The sequence below is a fragment of the Dunckerocampus dactyliophorus genome, chromosome 1, assembly GCF_027744805.1.
Source record: "Dunckerocampus dactyliophorus isolate RoL2022-P2 chromosome 1, RoL_Ddac_1.1, whole genome shotgun sequence".
NCBI lineage: Eukaryota > Metazoa > Chordata > Actinopteri > Syngnathiformes > Syngnathidae > Dunckerocampus > Dunckerocampus dactyliophorus.
Genome location: NC_072819.1, coordinates 4302204 through 4320605, shown reverse-complemented (window position 1 = coordinate 4320605; position 18402 = coordinate 4302204). Strand labels below are relative to the sequence as shown.

Sequence of the window (18402 nt, the reverse complement as noted above, 5' to 3'; positions counted from 1 at the left end):
ACCTCCAGCTGGCACGTAGGGTAGTATATGTGGGAAAAAAAACAGCTCACGGAGTGTCCTCATGCTTTTACGTGACTGAATGTACTGGTTTGGCTAAGCAAACTCTTCTTCCCCCGAACGGTTGCAAACAAAAGGGTGAAGTTGTGTCAAAACATGCACCACTACTGTGCTGCCTGTGCTACCATTTTTCTGACAAACACACCACATGGTGGTACTGTTATTAAAGTCAAAAAAGTTTGACCCCGTAAGACAGATGGGTTTCTCACACAGGTCAACGCAGTCTACAAAACACCCACTGTGGCCGCAGATAGAACAGACAGTCATACAGAACGACAATGACTTCAACAAAAGTGTAAAAAATATTTAAAAAAATATAAATTAAAAAATAAATACAAATTAAAATTTGCGACTACATTAAGTTGCAACTTAATGACCATGAGAAAATGCGGGTCCCAGGTTGAGACCATTTGAGATCTAAAGAAGCTGTATGAACTAATCTGAGGGAAGTTTGGGAAAAATAAATTATGGAGTTTTGGGTGCAAAAAATGGAGCTCTGGGAGTCATTGGAGGGCCTTAATTAATCAGAATAGTTACTTAAGAAAGACACACCTCGTTTGTGTGGCTGGTGGTGGGCCATTATGTGGTTATTTTTTACTGGACAGTTTTTTCCCCTGGAATAAACTCTTCTTGGCTCGTTTCTCTTTGTTTCTATTTTTGTCTCAAAAAATGTTGTCAATAATCTCAATTTTCAACAATAATTTGTAGAACAATTATAGTCCAGCAAAATGTGTTAGCGTGACAGGACTAGCCACAATTGAAACTTCAATTCTTAACTCAATATCATACTCGATTTGCATTTCATTCTGTATTGGAGATACTGTAACAATTAAACATCATATTGTAACACTAAATATCACTTTTGGAGATCAACATTTTCAGATGGAAAGCTCAGTTTTCATTACTGATCAGATGGTTGGTGATTTATTGCCCAAGCCGGCAACACAGGCAAGTTGTTCAAGTTTGGAGTTAATCTAAATCAAGTTAATCAAGTTAATCTAAACATGTTTTTATTGATAAAGTCGTCAATCATGCCCTAGAGGGACCAAATCACAACAGCTAGTGGTTTGGTCCGCAACATATCAGGAAAAAAAAGCCAAAAATGTCGATCACTATTTTCCAGAGTCAAAAGTGACGTGTGTAAATATCTTGTTTTGTGTAAAACAGAAAGATACCGGGTCTGCTTTCATGGATGACCAAGGAAATTAAAAATATCCACATCTGAGAGGCTGAAATCAGAAGATATTTACATTTAAAAAAAACATTACTCGCATACCAAAATAGCTGTCGGTTAACTGCATAATTGATTAATCACAAACTAAATTGTTGCTGCGCTAAATGTAACAATATACGTAAGTACACAACATTTACAATGTAACTAACAATACCACAACCAACCACTGACACGACCCTTTGACGTCGATGGATATGTGAGATAGGCCTACATAAAGAAAACGGACGTTCACGGAGAGTAGTGTTAATAAACAAGTAGAAATCTTATAAACACGCGAGAGTAAGAATGAGACTAACTTGCTCTGTGTGACACAACTTGAGGCTTCTTGGAAACAGTGACCAGTAGTTGACGTTGTCGCTCGTTCTCCTCTTTTGTTCGAGAAAGTTCCTCCTATCGTTCGTCCCCACACTACAAATATGTCTCCGACATTTCATCAGTTACCAACGCTCTCAGTATTTGTACTTTACACATTTTCACACAATCAACACTTCACACGCTTGATCTCTACTTCGCGATGCGTCGACAACTTCCGGGTCTCTTTGTTAGCAGCTAGCAAGCTAAGATGGCCTCAGAGGCTTCTCAGTTCACTGAGACGAGTTTATCCTGACATGAATAAAACTGTCTCCCGCTCACACTTCATCTCTCTGTCGTTCACATTAATTATATTTAATAATTATCCATTGTGTTTTTCTCCGAAGGCTACACGGAATGTGTTTTCCGAGGTGGCGGCCCGGTGTGCGCATGCGATATGTAACGTCACTTCCTAGATGACTTTTTCACACTAAAGCATCGGAACATTTACGTTCAACCTTAAAAAATGTGTATTTAACGGCCGTTTATGTTTTGTAAATTCAAGGGAGACAAAACCCCACACTATATTACAGTCACACTCGAAATGTTCAAAACAACGACAGCAAAGTAATAAAAATAAAGACCTTTACATTTAATTTCAGTGCCTGGTGCAACTTAGATTTGTTTGGACAAACATATGAACAAGAAACTGAAGAAGCAAGAGTGGTGCAATCATTTTTTCCATGAAAAAAACACACAAACATTATTTTCCCACTATGTGATATTAAATCAGAATAACATTTTTCTGTTTGAGGTCATTTATGATTAGCAAAAATATTTTGATTTGCTAAATGCTGCAATAATAAGAGAGAGAATATTTTCGAGAGTTTTTTTAACGACTTTTTTCAAAGTCCAAAGTTCACACATTTCTTTTTATAATTGTTTGCATGGCCTGAATGACTTGGGTGAAGTGTTTTGTGTATTCTTCCTATCCTTCCTGACAGAAATGGTGTGGCAACTCAGGTTTGCTCGCACACGTCTTTCCTATGAGATTGTAGATCAGGCCTTTGCGATAGCGACTCCAAAACATTGACTTTCTTGTCCGTAAGCCACTTTGTGACTATTTTTGGCGGGATACTTATCATTGTCCATTTGGAAGACCCAAATGTGGCCAAGCTTTAACTTCCTGGCTGATGGCCTGAGGTTGGTGCGTCAATATTTCCACATAAAGTGCAGTTCCTCGTGCAGCAGAACAGCCCCACAACATGATGCTGCCACCCCCAGTTGGGATGGTGTTCTCAGAACACAGGACATGTCTCCAAAAATGAGGGTCTTTGTCCCTGTGTATGTTCCCCAAACTGTAATCTGGCTTTTCATGTTGATTTTGGATGAATGATTTCCTCTTGGTAGAGTACTCTTTTAGCTTCGTTTGACTGTGAATAATGACACACTCTTACCAGCTTCAGCTATCATCGTCGCAAGGTCTTTAGCTTTGGTTCTTCTTCAGGTGATTTGCTCATTTTGGACCAAAATATGTTCATCTCCGGGACACAGAACCTGTCACCTTCCTGAAGGGTATTTCGTTTAGGAAGTTTGCAGAAGACACAGCCATCACGTGGTGTATCAGAGACCACAGAGCAGAGGAGTACAGGAGTCTCGTGAAGGATTTTACCAACCACCTGCAGCTCAAGACAAAAAACAAAGGAACTGGTTCAGACTTGTCCAGACCTGTTCTGATTGAGTGAAGCGAGGTCGAGGCCATTAGCACCTACAAGAACCTTTGGCTGGACTGGTCAACAACACAACAGGAGGAGGCGGTCCTTTAACGTCTGAAGATGTTCTACCAGTCTCTTGTTACCAGTGTGATCTTCTACACTATGGTCTGCTGGGGACGCACCACCTGCTATATGGACTCCTTCAGGCCCGACAAACTAATGAGTTCTAGTTCTGTGATAGGCATGATTCCCTGGTGTCTGCTCGCCGTTGGATGACTTAGACGTGTCAGAGCGGGAAGGCAGCATGGACAAAATCTCCCCATGTGATGGCGAGGAACAGCCAGCAGGACAGACATTTAAGCCTAAAAACAGCGCTATCTGTTGGCAGTCACGTCCCTATCATGTTGCAGGCAGGACGGCAGCAGAAAATTATGTTAGAATGACTCCAGGACCCACAAGACTGGCCGTCTACCACGCAGCTGACATTCTGTCAACAGCTCTTCATTGAAAAAATGATCTTTGAAATGACAAATGTGCAGGGGGTTAATCGTGACAGACCAGAATGGAAGACCGTGGATGAGACTGAGCTATGCCGTGTACAGATCCCGAGGTGAGGCCTCTGGAATGCTGAACCGGGAAAAACTATTTTTCAAGCCTCCATGTCCCTGGAAACGATGTTATTGTGGATAAAAGACACCGGTTCCATTTAGAGGTAAGAATGGTCTTTTATTGTTGACAAATTAATTTCTATGTGTCAGTATACAGTACATGGCTTTGGTATCAAATAGTCAGATTTCAGGTGACATTTTATGTATTTGTTATGCTCCTATTGACAATAGGTCCAGGTCCGTATTGGATGCCGTCTAGTCAGACGGCTGTCCGCCGGTTGATCCCTATTCTACAGACAGAGAAACTTTTACAAAAAACTGCTCAGGAAAAAGGGTTCTCTTCAGTGTGTATTCTTGCGTGCCTTTTTAAACTGCCTCGATGAGCAAGTCTTTTACCACACACCTTGCAAGGAAAAGGTTTCTCTCCGGTGTGTGTCCCAGTGTGTTTTTTCAAATTACTTTTACGATCAAATCGTTTACCGCACACTGTGCAAGGAAATGGTTTCTCTCTCGTGTGTTTTCTTGTGTGTTCTTCCAAATGAGACTCCTCATTGAATTCCTGACCACAAACTGAGCAGGCAAAAGGTTTCTTTCCAGTGTGGATTCTTGTGTGTATTTTTAAATCACCTTTTTGAGAATATCGTTTACCACACTTCGTGCAAGGAAAAGGTTTCTCTCCAGTGTGAATTATCGTGTGTCTTTTTAAATCAGCTTTTTGAGAGAATCCCTTACCACACACCGCACAAGGAAAAGGTTTCTCTCCAGTGTGTATTCTTGTGTGTGTGTTTAAATGAGTTTTATTAATGAATCTTTTACCGCACATCGAGCAAGGGAAAGGTTTCTCTCCAGTGTGTACTCTTGTGTGTCTTTTTAAATCCGATTTATGTGAGAATCTTTTACCACACACCGTGCAAGGGAAGGGTTTCTCTCCAGTGTGTATTCTTGTGTGTCTTCTTAACTGATAGTGATTAACAAATCTTTTACCACACACTGAGCAAGGAAAGGGTTTCTCTCCAGTGTGTATTCTTGTGTGTCTTTTTAAGTCAGCTTTTTGACAAAATTGTTTACCACACACCACGCAAGAAAAAGCTTTCTCTCCAGTGTGCACGCTTATGTGAGCTTTCAAATTTGATTTAACAATGAACCCTTTACCACAGACAGAGCAGGTGAAAGGTTTCTCACCCGTGTGAAGTCTCGTGTGTATTTTTAGATTTCCCTTGCTAACAAAAGTTTTGTCACACTGAGAGCATTTCCAGCGTGTGTTGTCAGTGTGACATGTCATATCAGCTTCAGAGTCTTCATCATCAGTGTCAGGAGAGTGTGACGTTGTGTCGTCACTATCTGATAGTGGAGCTAAGAGGTTGTGTGCTTGTGATCCTCCACAGTGGTCTCCATCAGCTTCTGTTGTCATGTGTTGAGTTGAGCTGCTGCTTGGAGGCTCCACCTCTCTCTTCTCCTCACTTTCACCTTCGTCATCTTCACTCTTCACAGGGACACATATCACTGAGAACTCCTCCAGTCCTTCAAGATGGTCTCCCTCCTGTCTGACACTATAATCCCATTCTTCCTCTTTAATGTGGGGGTACTCTGGCTCCTCCACTTCCTCTTTCATGTCACGGGGCTGTGGCTCCTCCTCTTCTTCTTTAATATATGGGCACTGTGATTCCTCCTCTTCCTTTTTAATGTGTTCCATTCTGGAGTTGCACTCCTGCTGCTCAAAGTGAATATCTTCACTGACGTCTGCAGGACATAGCAAGACAAAATTCATTCATTCATTCAATGGATTGTCAATGGATGAGTCAATTGCAACTGGACCAACTTGTCGATTGCGATTAACCAGTCAATATTTGTGGTTCTGCCAGTTGAGCCCATAAATATTAGGAAAAATAAACATATTATCACGTCAATGCTCTCTCCTCTCAGAGTGTCACCAATTGACATGCTGAACACACCCGTACGCCTCGGGACTCTGCAGGAACACTCTCCCCTAATCCCGCAGGTGCCAACGCACGCCACACCGGAAAGCAACAAGCGTTGCATGACGTGCACCTCCCAAAAAAATCCTTCAGGCTGACTTCTTTGAAGGCATCACCCAGCGCCAGCCGCAACAACACACCCACTCCAAATGGAGTCATGGTTTGCTCACAGAGCTGACGCCACGTAACAAACCCAACCGAAGAGCCACAAAAGAAGTGGGGGGGATAGTTCTTGGGGCAGTTCTTGCCTAGGTTCATGTCCCAAACCATGTTCAGACAAAAACGGTTTCGCTCTTTTATGTTGTCAAATGACAGTCGTTAGGATTCCATGGTGTGGGGCCTCTGCCAGCCAACAACAGTTGTTATGAATCCATTCAGATTTAACAATATTCATGGACACGGCGGAAACCAAGATGGCTGTGCTTTGTTTGCTAGAGGCTAAATGATTTAATCTTTTAGGAAGGGATGAAGGACTGCATTGTATGTGTCGCAGACCTCCCCCTCACCTCAGAGATGCTTTCTGATGGCTGCCCTCACTCCTATACTCAACACTAGCCCGATACCACAGCTTTGTTTGTTTTCATATTATTATTTATCATTATTGTTGATTTTATAATGAGGCTGTAAGCATCACTTCCGTTTTTTGAATGTCAACAACTGATTGGCCAGTGGGCGCGGCTTTGATTAACTGAACTATTGTCAGCAAGTTTCACCTGCGACAAAACAGGTTAGCTACTATGGCGACATATCCTGCTAAGAAGTGAACCAGCTTCTTAGCACTGCATATTCTGAGCTGATCCTCTAACTAACCCTGGATAAGAAGAAACCCTGCCTTTATCAGGGTATGAAAGAACCCTGGAGACTGGATTCCGTAGTGGATGGACTTACGGTATTTTTCCTTGCGGAGTAACACCACCGACTTCCCCTGAAGCGCTGTGTGCGTGTAGTGACATACGATGGACCCTCTGTGAGACTGTCTTACGGCTCAAGTTAAAAATTTACGCCAAAAATTTGATCCGGTTTGCATGCTACAATATGCCATGCATCTTGTCGTGTTACTAATACACTGCATGAGTCCAACTGTGTTCGTAATGTATTTTTAATCGCAAAACATCCGTGTTAGCAGCCTATTAGCTTGTGTTTACATTTTGGCTGTCTACAACGGAATAAATGGACTACCATTATTTCTTATGGGAAAAATCGAATCGGTTAGGGTGCGTTTCGGTTTGAGTCGGACCTTCTGGAACGGATTAATGACGCTAACCAAGGTTCCACTGTATATTCCACTCTGTTCAATATGGCCGCCGCCTTGCAGTAAACAAACTGTGATGTTAAATATACAAGTGCTTCAGTTCATGTTCTCATGGGTGCTCGAACGCCATGTAAGTGTACTGTATTTTACGCAATTGATCATCCTGGATTAGGGTGGCGGGCGATACCGCAAATGTTGCACAGACAGAAATGAAACATCTGTCATCGCGCTAGTATCGATCCGACACTGACACGACCTCATGATATCGATTCACGAAGAAAAGCTTTTTATTAGTAGTGTTCATGAACAACCAGAAAGCTTATAAACATGTGAGAGTAACAATGAGACTAACCTGCTCTGTGTAACACAACTTGAGGCTTCTTGAAAGCAGCGAAAGCGAACGTTCCTCTTCGTACTCTGCTATCGTTCTTTCTCACTGCTACTATGTCTTCTGTTTTTTTTCATTTCTTTCTTTTTTCACACAACCGCCACTTTTCCCTCACACGTGATCTCTGTTTAGCGATGTGGTGATAACTTCCGGGTCTCTTTGTTAGCAGCTAGCAAGCAAAGCTAGCCTGAGAAGCGTCAAGGTTCAATGAGACGAGTTTATGCTGACAAGCATTAAACTGTCTCTCACTGTCACTTCTCTGCGGCGTTCATTAAATTAAATATTTGTTACAATTATCCATTGTGGTTTTCCCCGAGGGCGACCCGGAATATATTTACAGGGGGGCGGACGGTGTGCGCACGCGCATCAGTGACGTTTTTCTCACTAGACCATAGACTCACTTGACACACACGCCAAAGCATGAAGCTTAACCACGCACAAGCTGGTTGCGTTGTTGTCTTTTTCACTGTCTTTTCTGTTTTTGTGTCCCCCGGTGATTGTTGTTGTCTTCTGTCTCTATATGTCTCTCTATTCTCCCAGTCTGTCCCGTCTTAAGTGAAGCTAAATTACACTAGCTGGTAATGTTACGGTCTTGTTTGTAGGCTTTTGTCTTTCCAGGTTGTTGTCTTCTGTCAGAGTTTGGTCTCCATAGTCTCTCAGACTGTCTCCTCTTAACTGAAGCTTAACCACACATAGGCTGGTGGTCTTTTTTTAAACTGTATTTCTGTTTGTGTGTCCCCTGGTTATTGTTCTTGTCCTCTTCTGTCATTTTGTGCTCGTTCAGTCTGTCTTCTCTTAAATGAAGTCAAACGTGATTGTCTCGCTTGTGCTCCACGTTGAATACGCACGCATACAGTATGTACAGGACGTGTGATTCATATCGTGTACGTTTCCTAAGACATGGCCATCGGTTGTCATGGCAACATGCTCCAAAGTCATACATATACTGTACTGTATATACTGTACATATCACTGTTCTAAATGTCCTTATAAATGATCATAACTTGTTGTGATATTTATGTATGAACCTTGCAGTATATATGCTATTTGACCAAATAAAATGATCATTTAATGACTTTTAGTTTGCTTTTATTGTAAAAAAAAGGAGCTGTTTAAAGTAATGTGAATAACAAGAGTCTGTTCCAAGGTCAAACTGTGGCCAATGTTTTTTTTAACTGTGGCAATGTTTTAAGTCCCTTTTTAATGTTCTAAATTGTCATACATGAGTAAAAAAAAAGGGAACCCCTGTTAATAATAATGTAAATAGAAATAATCTGTTCCAGAGTCAGAGTCATAATTGATAGTTAAGTGCACTTATTGCTTTGAAACAGTCGTTTTGTTACAATGTAAAAATACAGTGCTATTTTATATGCCTTTTGTTGAATTGTGAGTTATACTGGAATAATTGGAATTGGAATTGTAAGTGGAAGAAGAACATCCTGTTCTGGAGTATCACATTAGACAAGATCAAGTGTGTGGCGAAGTGCCAAAAGCCTAATGTGCTGTTTCTGTTGTGACTGATTCACTTATTAAAGAACAAAACAACCAGTACACATCCATTTTATTAGTCATGTGTGCACCATCTTTTAATTTATCCCATTAATGATGACTGAAAGATTGATTAATGTTCTCTAATTAAGTACAACAATGTTTGGAAAGTATTTTGACTTCAAAGAGTAGTGGACTACTGGAAAGTAGTGGAAAATTATTCTAAAACGTGTTTTATTTTTCTCTTTTGAGGTTGGTACCTGAGTACCAAAATAAGTTGACTGATGACTACCAAATGGATCAATGATGAAGAAGGTCATATAAAAGGACAAGTTTCATTTTACGCCTGTTCACCGAGGGGAATCCAAGATGTGGATTGGCTATCCTTTTCAAGTGGGGAATTGCACAAAAGGCAACACACCACGACTCAATGCATTGCAATATGTTTTATTCAAAGCTGTGCACAATTGTGACGTACAACCAACAAGACTGCTAATATTAATAATTGCAGCTTGTACGCCTTGCAGGTAAAACGACAGCAATGAGGCTCTTTTACTCCACATCTTTGCAACAAACAAATGGAAGAACTTGATTGCATGGCTCATCAGCCCACTGCTCACCTGGAAGGAAACACAAACAAGTACAATTAGTAATATGAACAATATTATACTCATATTCTGTCATTTGACTAGCAGCAGCACAAGTCCACTGGAATGTCCGTAGCTCTACGTGACATAAATAATCAGTCGACGTCACGTGGTAACACTCTGTTACTCAGCACGCTACATCCATTCACTCTGTGGAAATGACAAATACTTTTACCAGACTGCTGTATCAGAACGCAGCCTTTTCCGTTAGGCTCTTCACGTCCAAAGTCAGTAAAGTCACTGGGTGTACCATCAGTCCACATCCGCTCATTTGTCTGGAAGACAAAGTCACATTGAAACCATGTCTCTACATATATTGAGCATGTACATATGTACAGTATGTATACTGTATGTTCCTCTTTTTTCTTGGTCGTGACTGGGGGTGACGGTGAAAAGAGATGTTAGTACTGTTGTTGTGTTTGAGAAATAAACCTAAAAAGCATGCCTTTGGTTGGATTACAGTACAAATTCATAGACGAGATCAGAATCTTTGCAATTGTAAGTATTTCACCTTGATTAAATCATGGAGGCCGATCCAGCTTTTCGTTAAAGTACCGTCGTCTTTCCTCATCAGTTCTCGAACAACTGCATTTTCCATGCCGTTGTGGATGGAGGCCAGATTCCCACCAAAAGATATGCAGACATTCTGCCAGGAGAAAAAAAAAAGGATAAATCATTTTTTTTAAATCGTCTCATAAAAACTGAGGACAATTGATTGAAAACCAACCATCTGTGAAAAGGAAGACAATTTCATGTATCAGGAGATGAAAATGTACGTTTTACTCGCAGATCTTGTTGTTGCGTCCGGCTCCTAGGGGGGATTTTGCTGTGCTGTGCTGTGATTTTGATGTTGGGATAGCTTCCTACCCACACTCGAGTTTTTAGCAATATTACAAAATTTTCGCAGCTAATCAGCTAATGTTATTAGTTAATTTATCAAAGGAAACTTTGCTAGCGCTTTGGCTTTTAGTTATGTTTGTCATCATGATTGTTATTATTCTCCCAATTTAATCGCATTTTTGAGGGCCTTGACATGCATGAAAACTCACCAAAATGCACAAGCGCGTCAGGTCCGGCGAAAAATTTTATATTTCAGGCATCCCAGACACAAACTCCCAAAACTCACTCAGTGGCGCCACCTTTAAATTAGCCCCCACCACCACTTTCATGGATCGTCACGAAATTTGGTGGACACATCAAACATGCCAGGACGCAAGAACCCATATTCCCAAACAAAGAGGAAGTCGGTCATTTTGGTCTGTTGCAGCGATTTTGGTAAGTGTGGAATGCGTTCGCACGCACTGCTGAGGTCAGTAATCCTTCTGTTGAAATGGGTTGAACTTTGACTTGGCACAAATTGAAGGGGAGAGCTTAACAAACATGATAAACCAGTATACAAAGTGCAAAATGACTTGCAACCAGCGATAAAGCCTCGTTTCTGAGGGAAACCCCAGTACACAGCATTGTAACCTATCTAGTATTTTAGTTTGCTGTGAGGGGGAATGTTGATGATACAATGAAGACAACATCAAAGAGAGGAAAAGGCTTCAACTTGCATGTTTTACTCATGTTGATTGTTTAGCTAGGCACCAAGACATTTGGATTTGTAGCCTGATCACTCGTAGCTTAGAGGCGCATCACGAGGACTGTGTAAGACAGTGGTAGTACCTCAGCATCTGCAAAGTCATTCTCCTTGTTTTTGAAGATGAAACAACGATCGTTCACCCGGGTCCATTCGTCGGGACAGCCAGGAGCTGCAACACAATGCTTACCTTAGATGCAAGAGCACATTTGAAAAGGAGACATGAAGGTTGAAAGGAGACACTGACCGTTCACAGGGTAAGATTGCTGAGAAGAAGAGAAGACAATACATTGACGTGTCATCCATGAAAGTAGGAAGCCTACATGATGGGTACCAAACATTTCAGATTGTTACTTACACTTCCAGTCAACAGTCCACTCATCCCAATGAGGAGGAGGAAGAAGTGAAGAGCAAATGCCATCTGTGGACAAGTCACATCGTCATCATCATCATCATCATCATCATCATCATCACCATCACACAAGTTAGGGACAGCAAGGACAAAGAGGATGTAAACAAGCAAGCTGTGAGATGCTACCTCTGCTGATGTTTGAGGGTGATGAGGCAACAAGGAGCCATCCTTATATACATCAGCTTGGAGCCACTCCCGGATGTTCTCGTATGCACGAGAACCGTGGAATTCCTGTCATGAACACATTCTGTCACTAAAAGAATGTTTGAATGCGGAATGGTGAGCTTGGCTATTAATCATACGTTGTATTTGTAGTGCACTTTTCATCAGGAGATCTCAAAGCATCTCAAAACATCTCATCATGGGACGAGGGAAAGAAAACAAGAGAAGCAATTTTGTTAAAAATTGAAAAGGTACACAAGAAACATCTAAAAGGGGGAACAAAAAGTTTTGCCAAAAAGAAAACGGACATTGGATTGTGGTTCCCTCAAAGTGTCGGCGAGGTTATTCTGCAGCACAGAAGGCCCTATCTCCCAGGGTCTTGAGGCTTGTGTGGGTGGATGGGAGGATACATGCTCTTTTGGACATTGAGAAGTTCTTTGGGGGCATATCCGTGGGTGCATTGGTGTACGAGGAGAGAAACCTTATACTCAATCCTGGCGGAAAAGGGAAGCCAGTGGCGTGAGTGGAGAGTCGAGATTATGTGCTCATGTTTGCACATTCTCATCAGGATCCTAGCTGCAGAGTTTTGGATGCCTATATTTTGGCCAGTGCCCTCTACCCTCCGAATTGACAGAGTGGGTAGCTCACTGCCATGCCGCTCTAAGGCCTAACAATTAAGCTGGGGGGGGGTTCACCAGATCCAGCGCCTCCGACAGATCAGGTTTCACCCTTGTGGTTCTTGGGTCTAGAGCAGCCGCATGGCCGTAGCTATCTCCGCTGGAATCTTGGTCTCTAAAGATGCCTGTCACCAGAAGACAGGTGGGTATTGGGTCGCCGCCCGTTTCCTTCGAGTCTTATATTTCGCCAATCAAAGGTATGTAATTCAAGTAAGTATTACATTTTTCCTGACTGTGTAAGTATGTGTACCAATACATTACAAGTGTTCGCACGCACTCTGCAAATTTTGTGGCATTTTCAATTCTGCTTGGGCCTAGGCCGTGCTGGTATGCTGGAGCCTATCCCAGCTGACTTTGGGCAAGAGGGCAAAGAAGGGCACATGTAGACAAACAACCTTTGACACTCACATTCAAGATTCAAGATTCAAGATTCAAGAGTTTTATATGACAATAAAACTCTTGAATCTTGAATCTTGAATTCATATCTATGGACAATTTGGAGACTGCAATTAATCGCATAAATGCATAATGTAAATTTTTGGAATGTCGGAGAAAGACAACCTAACCTGCTTAACTGACAGCCTCAACGTTGCGGTACTGTTGCGACAGCAGCTTCGGTCTGACGACTCCAAACTGGGGAATGTCAGTTTGATTTATGTGTTCAATTATGCATGCCAGTTACTTTAAGAAAAAACATTTCACAAGACTTTATGACAGAGTGTATTGAATGCTACATGTGCAAAGCTGCCTTCAAAGCAAAATCAGATGCAGAAAAAATGAAGATAACACTGACAATAAATTCATTGTCTGTCAATGGTATCAACGTATCCATTAGATCAGGGGTGTCCAAACGTAGTCCCTTGCTACATCCCGGTTCGAATATGGCTCACTCACTCTATTGTGTTTTTTCCAAAATGTATTCATTTATAAATGGTTGCTGTTTCGTGGTTGAGTATGGCCTAATATTGGTCAAAACATACTGAAACACAATAGTAGTGTAGTATTCTGGCCACTAGGCGTCAGTAATGGCACACAACATAATTGTTAATTTATTACTTATTATATTGTATTTTATCGATTTATTTGTGTGTTGTATGTGTGACATGTGGGGACTGCTTGCTACCCTCCAGCGCTTGTGGGGGGCTGGCGGGCGGTCCCCGCTACTTGCTGGTGTCTGGCAAGTCTCTGTTTCCTGGCTGGCGGTTTTCTGTCTGCCTCCGGGGTATCTCCCTTGGTGTGTTAGTGGATGGGGTGATGTCCGGTCTGCGGCGTGGCGGAGGGCGGGGCGTTTGCTTTGGCGCCCGGCGGGGGGGTCGCTCCTCTCGTGGGCCTGTCATGCGGTGCTTGCTTCTCTGTCCCTCCTTGGCGCCTCTGGCTTGCGTGCTTTGTGGGTGTGGCCATGCTTCGCTCTATGTGGGGTCCGGTTCTCTTGTAGTCGCCATGGTGTTGCTCCCTTGCCAGTCGTGGTGGTGTGCGTGGGCCGCGTGGGCGTGGTACCCGCTGTTCTGGTGGCGGTCGGGTCTGCCTTGAGGCGTGTGGCTGGTCCGTGGTGTTTGGCGTTTTGGGGTGGCGCTGTGGACGCTACCTTCGGTGGGGCTCCGGTGTTGGGGGCGCTGGGGGTATCGCCTCGGGGGGGTTGGGTGGGCCGGACTGGGCATCCTGGCGGGCCGGGTAGGGCCTGTGGTGTGTCCTGCGGCCTGTGGCTCGTCCGAGCCTGGGCTGTGGTGGGTGGCCAGTCGGTCATGTGTCCTTGGTCGCCCCCTGCTCGGTTTGGGCTGTGTTGGGGTGTGGGCATGTGGTGCCCTCGTCCTTTCTGTTCTGCTGCACCACCTTCACATACATATAGGACTTTGGGGGGCGGTGCCGGTGCTACGGATGGCCCGCATGCCGCCGCGGGGGCTTGTGGTTGCTGCGCTGTGGCGGCTGCTGGGGCGCCGGGCTGTCTGGTGGGTTGGGGCATGGTCCTGCTCGCGGGTACTGGGGGCCTGGGTGACGGGCGGGGGAGGAAGGGCGTGTGCCCGAGAGCCGGGCCTGCTGGGGGGTGGTGCTCTGCCGGGCGCTTGGGCATTTGTCACCACTGGTCTTTGTGCTCTGCTGGGCCATTGTCTGTGTCTTTGCTTCCCCCGGTCTGTCCGTGGGCTCATCGGGGGTGGGGCTCCAGTGCACGGATGGTGCGGCGTCGACTCTGGTGGCATGTGGCTAGTCTGGCTCCCGGTGGCTGGTCTGCTGCTGGTCTCGTCTTCTCGGCTCTGGTGCTTGGCCTCACTGCGGCTCGGGGTGCGGCTTCTATGCTCTTACTATGAAAATATTCCGTTTATTAATATTGAATCCTACTCTGTGGAAATTCACTTGCCGCCGTTGGGTCTGGGACCAATTAACTTGAGCAATGTTCCAAGTCAGGGGTGGCCATTACGTCGATTGTGAGCAACCGATGTGGTAGTTTGGGTCGATCGCGTAAAAGTCACTTTTTAGTTGTCATATGACATCAGTCAGCTGACATTAAGCTCCTCTCCTGATTCGCGCTTGCTCCCCAGCAGCGTTTCAAGCTACACACGAAGATGTAACTTTCATCTTTATTATTGTGATTATGGATGAACTAACTCTGCAGTAAGATGTCTATATCTATAACAAAAGTTATCTGTTCACTTGTAGCGGCTAGCTACGTAGAAAAAAAGTTTATTGTTTATTGGCTTTGCTTGAATATAATACAGCTACACAAGTCAAACCACTCCACAATGAGCAAAGAAAATAATAAATCTTTCCCTGTGTCCTTTAGCAGGTATCCCCTTGGCTTACCACGCCGGGACCCGCCTATATTTTGGCCAGTGCCCTCTGCCCTCCGAATTGACGGAGCAGGTAGATCACTGCTGTATAACTCTAAGGCTTCGCTATTTAGTTGGGAGGGGGTTTGCCTGATTCAGAACCCTTCCAGTTCTTGGCTCTAGCCGCCTCACCAAATTTATTAACATTGAATCCTGTGTTGCGGAAATTCATTTATTGCGGTTGGGTCTGGAACCAGTTAACCACTATAATTGAGGCACGACTGTATTTTCTTCTTTTTTTTTAGTTTTGCCTTGGTTTGCGCTGTTCAGTTCACACCGATGACAGCAGACGTGCTGTCACTCAGTCTTTGTTTCATTGGTTATGCCACTGCTGTGTCCTCCAAATATGATACTGGCTCCACAAGTTCTCAAAGGGATCAAGGTTTGGGGAGTTTCCTGGCCATGGACCCAAAATGTCCATGTTTGGTTCCCCAAGCCAAACTGTTCTTGGATGGTTGGGGAAGTTGCTGTCAGAGGTTGTTCTGGTACCAACAACTGCATCTTTTGCAGAATACCAGTCTGTCCCTGATGTTTTTCCTGGTGAGAAGTGTCTTCTTTGCGCCCTTCTTGACACCAGTCCATCTTCCAAAAGTCTTTGCCTCGCTGTGTGTGCAGATACACTCACACCTGCTTACTACCATTCCTGAGCAAGCGCTGCAGTGGTGGTGCCCCGATCCCGCAGCTAAATCAACTTTGGGAGACGGTCCTGGCACTTGCTGGATTTTTTTGCGCGCCCTGACACCTTCTTTACAACTGAACCTCTCTCCTTGAAGTTCTTGATGATGCGAAAAATGATAGATTGAGGTGTAATCTTACAACCAGCAACATCCTTGCGTGTGAAGCCCTTTTTGTGCTTAGCAATGATGGCTGTGCGTGTTTCTTTGCAGGTAACCGTAGTTAACAGAGGAAAAGCAAAGATTTCAAGCACCACCCCCTTTTTGAAGCTTGACTGTTATTCTCATTCAGTCAGAATGACAGAGTCATCAAGTTCTTTATAGGTCGGTCGCGCGATGGCCCGGTGGTTCGCATGTTGGCCTCACAGTAAGGAGATCGTGGGTCCTCCATACAAACACGACTCTGTGGCTTCCTGACTTTTTAGGCATGATGTTTGTAAAATGAAGATGAAAAGGAAAAAAAAATTCAAAGATGCAATGTTGATTCACAGTTGACCCACAGCCCACCCTCAATCCACATTTTTCTTTCCTTTTCTTTCTTGCTTTCATGACAAGAGACCGCCCAACAACCAGCATATTGGTGTTTTCACCATTTCATTGGCTATTCAATGCATTGGTCATCATTAAGATTTGATGTAAGTTAGTTGCGTGCAGACGTTGATTGGTTGTTGTGCCACGGGAGACACGGTGATGGTTGGTATTAATACAACTACTAATAATAATAATACTTTGAATGAATAAGCACTTTTCTAAACACTCAAGGACACTGCACAACATACAGACCAAACAAAAGATAAAGTCAACATGAACAAGCAATTGAAGGACAGTGAAAAGCAGGGAAGAAGAAAAGAGTATGCATTCTTAAACAGGTGAGTTTTGACTCTGGATGTTATGTCAACCCCAAAGAGATGTCTTCTCTCCCAAAAAAAACATGAAAGTGATGAATTAACGCAATCATGTTGTGACGTTCTGCAGGACGGGAACGAGTGTTCCCTGTCCTGCGCTCTTATTTTGGCGGGCTGTGCCTTCTCTGGGGAGGAAGAGGCAGCCGCTTCTCGCCTGGTGGCCGCGCACCTGCGGCCAATTAACATTTAAGGCAGATAAAAGGCCAGTGCGTTCGAATGTGCGGCGCTGGTTCATTATTATTGTCTTTGTTATCCATGCTTCTCGTCTCCAATACCCTTACTTCTTGCACTCCGTGGCTTCGTCTCTGCATATTGGGGTCCAAACCACACCGAGAACGTAACAGAATGAACCAGCCAGAACTGACCCCCGCAGAGACTGTGCTCCGCAGTCTTCGCGAGATCACCGCTCGGCACGAGCGTAGACTGCGGGACTACGAGGCACCCGGAGGGATCATGGAGCGCCTCCGGGAGTTGAGGACCCGCATTGCTCAGCGCAACCAGGCGGTCGGATGCAAGGCCCACCCCCAGCCCCCTCTCCACCCTTCTGGCTCTCTTACGAACGTCTGGAATCCGTCCCTTGAGGGGGGGGCTATGGTCGGCGGTGCACTCTCAGCCGCACAGCTGCTTCCGGAGCGGGCCGCAGGGACGACAGTTCGCCAGACCGAGGTCAGGCCACCTCCGGTGCCCGCTATCCTTCCACGCGGGGCCGAGGTGGGATCACCTCTGGTTCTGGCTCCACCTGCGGCAGAAAGTAAGCCTCCGTCCTCCGCAGCTGTTTCTCCAGCTGAGAGCAAGCCTTCGTCCTCCGTGGCTCCGCCTTCGCCTCCGGCCGAGACCAAGCCGTCACACGGACCCGGCCGCCCCCCACTTCATCGCCGCGGAGCCGGCCGCCCTGGCCGCCTCCCACCTCATCGCCGCGGAGCCGGCCGCCCTGGCCGCCTCCCACCTCATCGCCGCGGAGCCGGCCGCCCTGGCCGCCTCCCACCTCGTCGCCGCGGACCCGGCCGCTCCAGACGCCTCTCACGGGACTCCCTCGCCTGCCACGCTCGCCGGCTGTACCATCGTACAACCCATCGTCGCCACCGGACACCTTCTCGCCGGCGGTGGGGAGGCTGGCCCGGCTTTGCCGTTCGTCCCATGGAGGGGGGCGTTCAAGCCCAGCGACCCTCCGCCGAGCCTCCCTCCACCCACCCTGGATTTCTTGAACATTTGAAACGTCTGGTATCCGTTTTGTGGGGGGGGGATACTGTGACGTTCTGCAGGACGGGAACGAGTGTTCCCTGTCCTGCGCTCTTATTTTGGCGGGCTGTGCCTTCTCCGGGGAGGAAGAGGCAGCCGTTTCTCGCCTGGTGGCCGCGCACCTGCGGCCAATTAACATTTAAGGCAGATAAAAGGCGAGTGCGTTCGAATGTGCGGCGCTGGTTCATTATTATTGTCTTTGTTATCCATGCTTCTCGTCTCCAATACCCTTACTTCTTGCACTCCGTGGCTTCGTCTCTGCATATTGGGGTC

General features: G+C 45.1%; 2 protein-coding genes across 2 annotated transcripts; one reads left to right on the top strand and one right to left on the bottom strand.

The window, feature by feature from the left end:
* Positions 1 to 4026: 4026 nt before the first annotated feature.
* On the bottom strand, positions 4027 to 7853 carry LOC129176719 (gastrula zinc finger protein XlCGF57.1-like). Its single transcript, XM_054767038.1, has 2 exons — positions 7486 to 7853; positions 4027 to 5645 (listed from the first exon to the last, which is right to left on the bottom strand). Exon 2 carries the CDS (start codon positions 5596 to 5598, stop codon positions 4228 to 4230), a length of 1371 nt encoding a protein of 456 aa, XP_054623013.1. The 5' UTR covers positions 5599 to 5645; positions 7486 to 7853; the 3' UTR covers positions 4027 to 4227.
* Positions 7854 to 17235: 9382 nt separating this feature from the next.
* On the top strand, positions 17236 to 18103 carry LOC129194233 (transcriptional regulatory protein AlgP-like). The gene is made up of 2 exons (XM_054799318.1): positions 17236 to 17601; positions 17663 to 18103. Exons 1-2 carry the CDS (start codon positions 17236 to 17238, stop codon positions 18101 to 18103), a joined length of 807 nt encoding a protein of 268 aa, XP_054655293.1.
* The last annotated feature ends 299 nt before the right edge of the window (positions 18104 to 18402 follow it).

What these genes read in the sequence shown, in the direction of transcription:
- LOC129194233 (XM_054799318.1), top strand. Translation starts at nt 17,236, where the DNA reads ATGAACCAGCCAGAACTGACCCCCGCAGAGACTGTGCTCCGCAGTCTT. An exon ending in TCCTTCCACGCGGGGCCGAG is followed by an intron (nt 17,602 to 17,662) that starts GTGGGATCACCT and finishes CGTCCTCCGCAG; the next exon opens with CTGTTTCTCCAGCTGAGAGC.
- LOC129176719 (XM_054767038.1), bottom strand. Translation starts at nt 5,598, where the DNA reads ATGGAACACATTAAAAAGGAAGAGGAGGAATCACAGTGCCCATATATT.